General features: G+C 40.7%; 1 protein-coding gene across 2 annotated transcripts in view; it reads right to left on the bottom strand.

Moving 5' to 3' along the window:
* Positions 1–1993: 1993 nt before the first annotated feature.
* The window catches only part of asb8 (ankyrin repeat and SOCS box containing 8), a 23908-nt gene continuing 13338 nt past the window's right edge, over positions 1994–12563 (bottom strand). The window contains exons 1-3 of one of the 2 annotated variants that reach the window (XM_061665036.1): positions 11601–11753; positions 11417–11521; positions 1994–5164 (exon numbers count right to left, since the gene is read on the bottom strand). In XM_061665036.1, coding sequence (XP_061521020.1) covers positions 4529–5164; positions 11417–11521; positions 11601–11729 — 870 coding nt within the window. In that variant the 5' untranslated portion in view covers positions 11730–11753 and the 3' untranslated portion in view covers positions 1994–4528. Of the gene's footprint in view, positions 5165–11416; positions 11522–11600; positions 11768–12563 lie in introns of those variants that run through there. The other variant, XM_061664951.1, reaches the window with a different exon arrangement.

Genomic DNA, 12563 nt, shown 5'->3' with positions numbered 1-12563 from the left:
CATTAGATTTTATTGATAAGAGGCCCCAGACAGGCTTACACACACACGTTAAAAAAAAAAAAAAATGAATGAATAGAGAAAGGGGCACCTTGGGCATCAAGGGCAAAAGAGCAGGTGTCCAGATGGTTGAAGACCCCCCCCCCCCCCCCCGGCCCCCCACTATGCACGCCCCTGTTGTTGTCTTTTGGTCCATGGCAAGTAATAAATACGTCTATGTGCCACACCATAACTAGTGCAAAGGGAAAGTATACCAAGTAAAGTATAATGACAAAATGATGAATTATAAGTATACATTAATTAGGCAGCGTACATTATTGTGATAGGCTAAGGTGCTCATGCTTCAAGCAGTGCTGGAAAAAACAAATAAGTTTTTCCCAGTTATCATTTGGTATAGTATATATAGTTAACATATTCAAACATGTCTTTGATTCAAATATGTCAAAGATACCAAATTGTTTGTATTGTTTTCTTGTTCATAAGATATGCAGACTCCCAATGAATCATTGTGACTATATGTTTGTGTTATGTATTTGTGATTTGTTTCTCTTTCATGAGTGATACAAAGGGTTTGCCCAAATTATGAATGATTAGCATCAATTATAAATGGCTAATTGTTCGTCTGGTTTTGTGTGTTGATCCACGTGCGAGTAGGAATAAGAGGGAATGAATGTCAGTATGGGCAGAGGCAAAGAAAGAGGGTACTTGCACTTACCAGTACGTGGAAGGTGTCCTGACAAGTGATTTAGACGCACAGGTTGGAAGAATGGCTTCTGTGGCATGAATTTGCGCTCTTCCAAGTTGTGTTCAAATTGCTTTTGTCTGTGTGACGCTGACGCTCCCGTTGCGGCTGCTGGGGAGCGATTGTGACGTTTGCGGCAACTTCGCTCTTTTGATCTGCTCCATTATACTGACAAACACAAATACAGGAGGACAAGAAGACATATGAAGAGGGTGAAACGAGGCCGATAAATCTTCTCGATAGCGAAACGCTGCGTCATTTCAAGGCAAACGGAAGAGGCTTCAAGGGCAAAAGCGATCGAGTGTGCGGGCGTTTAGTGACTTTACTTCATCCGTTGATGTAAGCCTTACATCATTGGATTTCATTCTCCGTGAAGGCTTAAAAAAATAAAATTTAAAAAATGTTCAGCTCAAGGCACCAAATTTCACCTTGAGCACGCGAACAAAAATGTGGTGATATTATTCAAATGCATTTTTATGTTGCCTTCCAACCACGAGCAGCAAATAACGTGTGACGTAGTTGGACCGCAAATGCGCTCAAATGCCCAGTTACGTAGTCCGTATAATGCGCACACTACATTACGCGCTGCAACAGCTGTGCGTCACGTACCTACGCACTCCTCTCCTAGTGGACACTGGAAATATCTCTTCTCGTTTTGCTCATTGGAATCACGGTTAAACTTTCGTCAATCTCGCCATTATCACCATCATCGCCAGCACTGTGGCTATGGCGGCCTTTGTGTGGAAGAAAAAAAAGTGGGACAAAGGTCCACTGTAAAATTAGATGTAGTAGTTGTAGTAAGTTAATAGTGAATAACAATGTGCAAGGTTGCCTATCTTGAGTGTTTTGCCTTTGAGTACATCTTAAACCATGTTTTACTCTGACATATAATAGTCTGAATTCGGTAGGTTGCTTTTTAAGTACAGTAATTGTGGAATGTGTATCCCGTCTTCTATTTAAATGACTTCCTGGTGATGAATATTGAAGAACTACACAGATGACAAAAGTCACAGGAGTACTTTCATTAAAGTGACCCCCCCCCCAACAAACAAACACTTTTGCAGGCGTAAACAAGATGCGACTTCAACAGGATTATACATCTTAAGCACCACAACATAAAGCCATCCATTTTCAACTTGGGTATAGTACAAAGCATACCTTGGGAATCTTGAAAATGTTTTTGACTTAAATGTCTTGCCTTGTTAATAGTTAAATTAAAATAATTTAAAAAAAAAAAAAAAAAACAACAACAACAACTGAAGCTATAGCGAACGGTGTGTAATAAAAACCATTTGCTCCTCCATGGCAACTTTGCTTGACATTGAATGGCACACAGAACAACAGGCAAGCAAGTCGTCGTCATGTTATCAGGCAAGACTTACTGCATGTGCCCATTCCAACCAACAAAGCTTAAAAATAACAACGAGTGTTCCCATGATTTGTTTGTTACCTCAGTAGTATAAAAGACAGAGACATTAGATGATCATTGGCACAACATGAAGCAGAAGCCCTCATCCGCATTCCATGCATTGAAGACCACAGTGACAATACTTTTCAAGGGCTCGCAATTTTAGGGATGCCAACAGTGCTGCGAAAAAGGATTTGCTCCCTTCTCTACCTTGCACAATTGTTTTAAGTCAGCAACAGTGGAAGGTTTTCAAGCATTAACTGACTTTTTAAGGTCATGCCACAGCATTTCAGTCAGATTGAAATCTGGACCTTGCCGAGGTCACTCCAAAACCTTCTTTTTTTTTATTTTATTTTTTTTATAAACAATTCAGAATTGACTTACTGGTGTGTTTTGGATTGTTATCCTGCTACAGAACCCAAGTGCACTTCAGCTTGAGGTCACAAATTGATGGCTAAACGTTCTCCTTCAGGATTTTCTGGTAAAGAGCAGAATTCACGGTTCCATCAATCACAGCAAGTCCTGAAATCATGAAGCCGCCCCAGGCCATCACACGACCACTACCATGTTTGACTGTTGGTATGATGTTCTTTTTCTGAAATGCTGTTACATGTATGCCAGATGTAACGAGACACACACCTTTCAAGAAATTCAACTTTCATCTCATCAGTCCATAAAATACTTTCCCATCCGTCTTGAGAATCATTCAGATGTTTTTTTTTTTCTTTCCCAAAAGGAAGACAAGGCTTTATGTTCTTCTTTGTCAGCAGTGGTTTTCACATTGGAACTCCACCATGAATGCCATTTCCCCCAGTCTCTTCCTTATTTTTGAAGGCCTTCAGTTCTTTAGATGTTGTCCCGGGTTCTTTTGTGACCTCCTGGTTGAGTCGTTGCTGTGCTCCTGGGGTCATTTTTGTAGGGCAGCCACTCCTGGGAAGGTTCACCACTGTACTAAACTTTCTCCATTTGTGGATAATGGCTCTCGCTGTGGTTTGCTGGACTCATAAAGCTTTAGAAATGGCTTTGTAACATTTTCCAGACTAATAGATGTCAATTCTCATCTGTTCTTGAATTTCTTTGGATCATGGCATTTTGTTGCAAGTTTTTGACCAACTTCAGTTTGTTGGACAGGTTCTATTTGAGTGTTTTATTGATTAATCGGTCTGTAGGTAATCAGTGAAAATGAACTCAGCTTTCCCAAAAAATTTGATTAGCCATAGTTAATTCATGATTTAAAATGGGTTTTGATTTTAAAAAATACTTTTTCCACACAAGGTCAGGTAGCTTTGAATACCTTTTATCCTTAAATAAAAATCACCATTTAAAAACTACATTTTACTTAGGTTATCTTTGTCTGATATTCACATTTGTTTGAGGATCTTAAAGTGGGGAAACTATGCAAAAAGGGGTTTAAAGCTTTTTCGCAGCACGGTACATAAGTTATAATATATATGTACAGGTGCAGCGGTACACCCATCTGGCGTTCTTAAAGACACTTCACTACATTTGGTGAAAACATTCCATTGAATTTACATGTCAAATGCTGTTGTCATGCCCCTTTTCCATTGTACTTGCAACACCTTCTGTATTGATTTGTTATCTGTAGTATCTTCAGTTGGGGGTTGCAAGCATGGCAAGTCAATTTCGTATCAGTATATATTGGAACATGCCGAGAGTTAAACAGACGAGAACCACGTTCTCCTCCACTGTTGTGAGCAACAGGGGTTTATATGGTATTGTTTGCTCTTATGATACAGCAAAGTATGAATGAATATTCGGGCCACATTGAACCAAAAAAAAAACAAAAACAAAAAAAACACTTCTTTTTTGAAAATATACGACTTCATCTTAGCAATGACTTTAACCTAAAAAAAATATATATAACTTTATTCTGGTAAAACTAACTTTAATCTTGATTTTTCTTCTTCCCTTTTCAGTGCCCATACTCCTTAATAGTAACAATACATTGGTGTTAAAGATCCAAATCCAAGTACTCCTTCTGCCCGTGTTCGGTTTTCACCACGTATGACAACATTCTAAAACCCTACACGTATATCATACTGTAGTAAGTGCCCAAAAATCTCTTTATTGTGCGAAATCAGTTCAATCATTGTGTTTTCTTGATCATGAAAAAAAGGCTCTCCACTTTATCCTTTACAAAAACATAAGATCTGCCTTGGTAGATGATATTTTTGCTTCCATTATACTAATAACTGCTGTATCGTTTAGCTAACATGTCTCGTTCGAACCGATGCCTTTAGTGCCGCGTAGTTTTCGATCGAGGCGATCCAGTACTTGCGCAGTGGAAAAGGAGCACAAGAGGCTGTTGTGTTTGTTGGAGACGAGGAGGAAAAACTCCATTGCCGCCACCCAACGCTGTCTTAGTCTCTGAGAAGAAGGTATTCCTTGATGGTCTCTGGTAAAGGAAGCTCTTTAACCGCCGTGGGTAGGAACTGCACGCCCATACTCTGCCTCACAGCACAGCGCGCCAGAGAGCGCAGTGTGGGCGCTTGAGCCACCATGCCGGTGAGTCTGGCCAGCAGCTGCGGATCCTTACTGAGCTCCTTTGGAAGCGTGCCGTCGGCCCGGCGAATCTCGAAACGCCCAGCTGCCCGGCACAAAAGTTCCAGGCACTCCTCCTCCTGCTCAGTGCCCAGGCCTCGCGCTAAGAGGGCCACCAGTCGGGAAATGGGTGTTTGGCCCTTCAAGTTGGTCACGTGGACCTGTGCGCCGTAGTCCAAAAGCACTTTGACACTTTCCAGGTTGCCCTTCATGGCTGCCCAGCTCAGCGGCGTGTCACTGTTGTAGTCGCGGGCGTTGGGGCAAGCCCCGCTGTCGAGCAGCGCTCTCGCGCACTCTGGGTTGTCTTTGAAAGCGGCCCAGTGGAGCGGAGTGTCCTTGTTGCCATCCAGAGCGTTGGGCTGAGCCCCGTACTCCAGCAGCAGCTCCACACAGCTCTCGTCCTTCTCTGCTGCATAGTGGAGCGCCGTGCGGTTATATCCATCCAAAGCATTCACCTGATAGACACAGAGGTTACAACACTGGTGAGGGATTTACAATGCAGGTCCAAGTAACCAATTTAATGCCTGTATCAGGTTTAAGTTTTTTTGTCCATTTCTATGTAAACTTCAAGTGACACACACCAACTCACATGCGCAGACACTGAAATTGCATGTAAATAACTACACAATTGCATCACTATGGCATTACATTAATCCCTCCTTTATCACGTGGTTACGTTCCAGACCACCATCGTGATAGACGAAATCCGCGACAAAATATTTTGTTATTATTTTATTTTACAGTATATACATTTCAAAGCTTCATGCATATTATACCAAATTAAGTGCATATGAGGGTGCAGGTATTATTCTGTCCACTTGGGGTCGCCATCCTCAGATTCTACAGTATTGTAGTGTCTAGTGAGGAGAAGCCGCTCAGAAAATGGATGGATGGATGGATGGATGGATGTAGTGTCTGTGCCTATCTGTGACTAAACGTGTGTGACTTTACAGGCAGGGGCCGGGCTGCTGAGGGATGTTGGAACCAGCAAATGAGAGTGGAGTATTCAGACATGCAAACACCAAAGGCATAGAAAAGGTGACCTAAAAAAAAATTGAACCCGCAGAGAATTTGTTTTTTATTTTAACATAAATTAAGCAATGTGGAAGACTCTGAAGAGTACAATCAGGCAAAATACACAATTTTCTTCACACAGAAAAACATTTCTTCACACTTCTCAAGTAAATGTTGATGTACAAATTTAAGATTTAAATTCAATTTGCCTAATTTCTTTGCTTTTTTGTTTTGGCCTCCAACTTCAGCCAGGCCCATCTCCACCTGCACCTGATGCCTGCTTCAAGCACTGCCACATGAATAGCATCCTCCTCTTTAAGCACTCTCATTCTGGAAAATAATTAACTCAAATCATTGTCTGTTTCACTTCATTTTTTCACTCTTACCAACTTCAAAGGCTAATCCCAAATGCATCCTCCAGGAAAATACTAAGTACAGTATTTTTCTGTTTTTATTGGCCATTTCTGAAATTGAAAATAGTCAATTCTGTGTTGTGACATAATGTCTAACATCGCACCGTCGCTTAATATATTTAACATTAACATTCGTAAACTCATTAGATAATTGTAGGCATGTTTCCTAATTAATACAAGATGTACTAGTGGCTCAGCTCGCTGCCGATGTTACGTGTGCTTCGCGGTTCTGATGGGACCGCAACCAGGGCCACGACCCGCAGCACCTCAAAGCTAAAAAATATAAAAGACCAGTGCAACAACCACCATACTGCCTGAGCTGATGAGCAAAAATGTTGCTTAAACATAAGAGTAGCAATCAAGGATGTCCGCTCCAGAGGAGGGTAGAGTAGCCAAATATTGTACTCAAGTAAGAGTACTGTTACTTGACAATAATGTGACTCAAGTAAAAGTAGTCCTCCAAAAAATTACTTAAGAGTAAAAAGTACAGAGTGAAATAATTACGAGACTTTACACCGATTTTATCAGCCTGATCGATATCGGACGATAATTAGCATTTTATGCTGATCGGCTTGAATGTCATAATTCACAGATCCGATCAATGACGTAATTGATCGGCTGCGCAAAAAAGACATTTACTCCGCGTCGCCATCGTGCACAGTATATTTAAATCCAAAAGCTAGTTTATTTTTAGCCTTGTCGCGTGTCTTTTGACGTAGTACTGTAAATATCTGACGGCCAATAAAGTTATTTAACAAAAAATAAATAAATACATGTCGGCGATGTGGGACAGACAACACGTCTGAGACAGACAACACATAATACCCGGATCAGACAAATTTGCTCTATGGCAGACTACTGCAATAAAATTTTGTATTCCGATACCACCGCATCCCGTTTTTTACGATCATTGGGCTTTATCTTGTCAACTCAAATGCGACCGATACACTCGTTACCATGGCGACGACAACAAGCGTGGATTGCGCCGACTGTATTATAAGGACAAAATGGGGTAAAACGTGTTGGGGGTCACCGGTGCTCAGGAGAGGACGTTCATTTAAGGCTTGCTTGAGGTATGTTCCCGTACTTTTAATACGATACGGCTCTCAAGCAGGCAACAAAATGTTATGTAGCCTAGCAAGGTAGTGCTAGCACTAACGGTTCTAAGCGAACATGCTGCTTTTCTGTCAAATCATGCTCTAAAGTTTCGGTGTGGGTGAAGTAATTTAATTACAATAAAGTAATTTAATTACGGTAAGTTAGCACCCATTATTTCTGTCATGTTGTAATGTTGGTTTGACCTGAGTGATTAGAATACACGATCTGACGAGAGCAGTGATTTCCAACCTTTATGGAGCCAAGGAACATATTTTACAATTGAAAAATCTCACAGCACACCAACAAACAAAAATGTCTCAAAAGGCCCGGAAAGCCCAATAGAAGACACTGTGTGAGGTCATGTGACTTTGTTTGATTGGTGAACTAGACTTAAACGTCACTAGCGCTTAAATTGGATTGAAGCAAACAGCACCCAATGCTGAAATCGAAGTCGTAGTCTCGCGCACTAAATAGTTGATACATAAGCAATAATTGAAAAAGTATCGAGCGGCATTTAGATCATTGTAACGGAGTAAAAGCACAGTTACTTCATTATTTATTTATTTTTTAAACTTTTCCTGTTCAGCTGCAGGGCCTTGCAGAATGGTGGATCTATATGCCTTTGTGCTGGAACAGTTTTGCTGTACAACGGGGGAGTTTGAAATACTCCCTCTGCTTAATTGTTTTATTATTTTTATTCTGATGTTAATTGAAAATGCAGAAAGACAAAAAAAGGGTTTTAGGAAACAGACAGAGGGAGAGAGTGAACAAGGGGTGAAAATCACAGCAGAACAACAGTCCGACAGTCTAGATATTTGAACACAAGTGACATTACAACAGGAGGGGGGGCGAAACCCGGTTTGGACATGCAATAACTAACCAAGAGAACCAGATAAGAGAGGACAGAAAAGGGCAGGACAAGATGTGAGAAAATGAGCAAGGCAGTGCTACTGTCGAGTGGTGCGGTGGGATTATTTTTTTAGTGTACAATCCCAATGAAGTTGGGACGTTGTGTTAAACAGATAAAAACAGAATACAATGATTTGCAAATCATGTTCAACTTATATTTAATTGAATACAGAACAAAGACCAGATATTTAATGTGCAAACTGATAAACTTTATTGTTTTTAGCAAATAAACATTAACTTATAATTTTATGGCTGCAACATGTTCCAAAAAAGCTGGGACGGGTGACAAAAAAGACTGAGAAAGTTGAGGAATGCTCATCAAACACCTGTTTGGAACATCCCACAGGTGAACAGGCTAATTGGGAACAGATGGGTGCCATGATTGGGTATAAAAGGAGCTTCCCTGAATTGCTCAGTCATTCACAAGCAAAGATGGGGTGAGGTTCACCTCTTTGTGAGAAAATAGTCAAACAGTTTAAGGACAATGTTCTTCAACGTACAATTGCAAGGAATTTAGGGATTTCATCATCTACGGACCATAACATCATCAAAATGTTCGGAGAATCTGGAGAAATCCCTGCATGTAAGCGGCAAGGCTGAAAACCAACATTGAATGCCCGTGACCTTCGATCTCTCAGGCGGCACTGCATCAAAAACCGACATCAATGTGTAAAGGATATCACCACGTGGGCTCAGGAACACTTCAGAAAACCAATGTCAGTAAATACAGTTTGGTGCTACATCCGTAAGTGCAACTTGAAACTCTACTATGCAAGGCAAAAGCCATTTATCAACAACACCGAGAAACGCCGCCATCCAAGCAACGTCTTTTTCATGGACGCCCCTGCTTATTTCAGCAAGACAATGCCAAACCACATTGCACGTGTTACAACAGCGTGGCTTCATAGTAAAAGAGTGCGGGTACTAGATTGGCCTGCCTGCAGTCCAGACCTGTCTCCCATTGAAAATGTGTGGCACATTATGAAGCATAAAATACGACAAAGGAGAAGCCGGTCTGTTGAACAGCTGAAGCTGTACATCACGCAAAAATGGGAAAGAACCCCACCTACAAAGCTTCAACAATGCGTGTCCTCAGTTCCCAAACGTGTATTGAATGTTGTTAAAAGAAAAGGTGATATAACACAGTGGTAAACATGACCCTGTCCCAGCTTTTTTGGAATGTGTTGCAGCCATAAAATTATAAGTTAATGATTATTTGCTAAAAACAATCAAGTAGATCAGTTTGAACATTAAATATATTGTCTTTGTAATGTATTCAATTAATAATAGGTTGAACATGGTTTGCAAATCATTGTATTCTGTTTTTAACACAACATCCCAACTTCATTGGAATTGGAGTTGTATAAACACCTGTAAGAACCTGTGAGTTGATATGCTAGTATAACCCGTGTTGTTATTAGTCATCCGAGCACAAGTAATTAAAGTCTAGAGTGTTTCTATCGAAGTTATTAGAGAATGAACACCATATCACATGCACCTTAGTCCAGTGATTCCCGACCAGTGTGCCGCACACTAATGTGCCGCGAGAGCGCTTCTTGTGTGGCGTGGGAAATGATAGAATTTCACTTAATTGGTCAAAATATTATTTATTTACAACAAATAATGTGTCTTTGCTCATCTATCTATGCCATCGTCATATCAAGACAGACAGAACAAAACACATCTAGATCTATCACGTCTATAATTGACTTGTATATCCACTTTTTGTGACATTTATGTTTGTTGATGTACCGTGAGATTTTTCAAATGTAAAATATGTGCCTTGGCTCAATAAAGGTTGCGAATCACTGCCTTAGTCAACTGGTGTACGGAGTTGCTGAGCCGGCACATCGAGGAAGAGGAAGCGGCGGAAGTGTTTTTTTTCTGGTCTTGTCAACTCCTGTGACTTATCCAAAGCAGGTCCCGAGCGCACAGGCGGAACCTCAGGCCGATGCGCTCTCTTATTAGTCTGCCGCGGAGTAAGGATAAACTGATCTAGCTACCAGCTTTCAAGGAGTATGAAACAGCCTATGACGACAGCGACAGTTGAGGGACTCGGCGTCAGGTGCGGCAAGCTGCAGATGTGGTAAATATGTGCTTTTATTTATTTTGTTACTGTTTGTTCAATAAAGTGATGGAAAGTGCACTGGCAGCTGCGTCTATCCTTGACCACAAGTGAAGGGATTACAAATCATTCTAACTCGCAGTGGCAGGCTACATTAAATTAGCTAACAATGTTTACTATATTGTACCCGTGCAGTTGTCTAAATTCAGCCAGTTCAGAATCAAAATCAGCTTTATTGGCCAAGTATATTACACATTTCTCTACGATGTGGCCATAGATTAAAACGTTGACCTGATGGAGCAAAACCAATGTGAAATTCGGATTCAGCACATCAAATTTGTCCTGAATCAGCTAAAAAAATCTTAGGCGATAAATTTGTTGCTGACCGGTTTAATCGATACAACCCAGTGTAGCATATTTAAACCATATTTGATGTTCTATACACCTTTTAGTTACATTATATCTAATTGTCTATGCTGTCCCTGCAGTTTAGATTTATAGCGGGTGTTTTTTTTTTTAATGTTAATTTGTGTTGTTTGGGCCAATGCCGGTGGGTAAATGTCACCACGTACAGTATTTTGATGATGTTGAGCTGGCATTGACTGTGTATCTAATCTGCGTGTTAACACTGCATTTGCACTGGCAGATATCCAATACAATCACCATTGTCCCAGATTATCGTACTACTCGCTTGAAGTCTCGGCGCTCTTTGCACAATGGTTATTGCACCGGACTATTGCAATATTAGTCATTCGAACTGCTCTAAGTGCTAGAGGACTCTGCATCTTTTTTGCACAATTTTCAAAAATAATAATAATAATAATAACAATGTGCCGGCATTACCACATAAGTAGCAACCCTTTATTGCTCAGTGACTGTTTTTCTCAATGTCTTTACGTCTCAAAAGTGTTCTCTGTCAATTGACTGTCTGTTGCCGTATTAGAGAGTCTCCAATTACCGGAGACAAATTCCTTGTGTGTTTTTTGGACATACTTGGCAAATAAAGACAATTCTGATTAGATTTGTTTTTTTTTTTTTTTCATCACACAATGACGCGTATCCCAATTGCGCCACTTTCAGAGCAAAAATCTGAATTCTGTCACAGTGTAAATTTGGGGAAAGCCGTAAAATTAACTTGTGTTGCTTGAAAAAAAATTTAAAAACATTTGCCAGCCCATCAAGGTGTACTCTCATGATGTGATACATACCTCTGCCCCCTTTTCCAACAGCAGCTCCACACAGTCGGCATCGGCAACCATGCAGGCGCAGTGCAGAGGCTTCAGTGTGCCATGCATGCGGTTCACGTCGGCACCCTTTATGAAACAAATTAACGTCCATCAACACAAAAAGTGGAAAAACATTTTGGATACACAGACGAACAAGACAGGTCACCTTGCGGATGAGGTCCTCCACGTTGTCGTGCGGGAAGGAGCGGATGGCGGCGATGGTACGGATGAGTCGCTCGGACAGGGAGTATTTGCTTTGAATGCTTTGCATGATGTACCACATAGTAGAGCTCATGTGTTACTGACGACCATGGCACCCATACAGGGGTGACACTGTGGCATCCACACGCACACACACACACACACACAGTTGTCAAGAGTGACAGGGGACAACACAGCAAAAGTGTTCACTGCCGTTTGTTTCAGAAAGCATCGTCGCATCAACATCTGTAAATCTCTGACTTCTGCCCAGCGAGAATCTGAGGCACGGATAGGCAAATTATTGTGCTGAGGGGCCATATTTGATTTTTAAAACAGACAGATGGGGCAGGTCATTTATTCATGAGGTAAATAAATTAAACTGTCTTTGTAAAATCAATTATTCTCATTAATTGTATTACTTGGCATACATTATAATAAATTAATCAGGTACTTACTAAAATGTATTTTAAAAGTATCTGTATGGAAAATTATTTTACATATTTACTACAAATCAATTAATTATTTAATGAGATACATGTATAAAAATGAAGATGTAAGTATTACATGACTCTTGCTAATGTAAATGCTCCGTGGGCTGGATTAAACAATGACTACCGTATTTTCACGACCATAAGGCGCACTTAAAAGTCTTAAGTTTTCTCCCCCCCAAAAAATGACTGCGGTCAAGCCAGCTTCCATTCGTAAAGTAGCGATCAAGTCAGCCGCCCCTAATTTTGTTCATACTAGGCATTACGGTAATAAATCGCCAACTCGCGGCGAAAGCCACCTTCAAAATAAAAGCTTCCCAATAATACGGACGTCAATGCTCTTCGGTTAAGGAATGCAATCAGCAAGGTTAAATTGAATCTTGGGATGCATTAAAAAACTCAAGAGACTTATTTTGAAATACAATATCAGATCTCCATCA

This window comes from Phycodurus eques, chromosome 1 (genome assembly GCF_024500275.1).
Source record: "Phycodurus eques isolate BA_2022a chromosome 1, UOR_Pequ_1.1, whole genome shotgun sequence".
NCBI lineage: Eukaryota > Metazoa > Chordata > Actinopteri > Syngnathiformes > Syngnathidae > Phycodurus > Phycodurus eques.
This window is presented reverse-complemented; position numbering and strand designations above follow the sequence as displayed.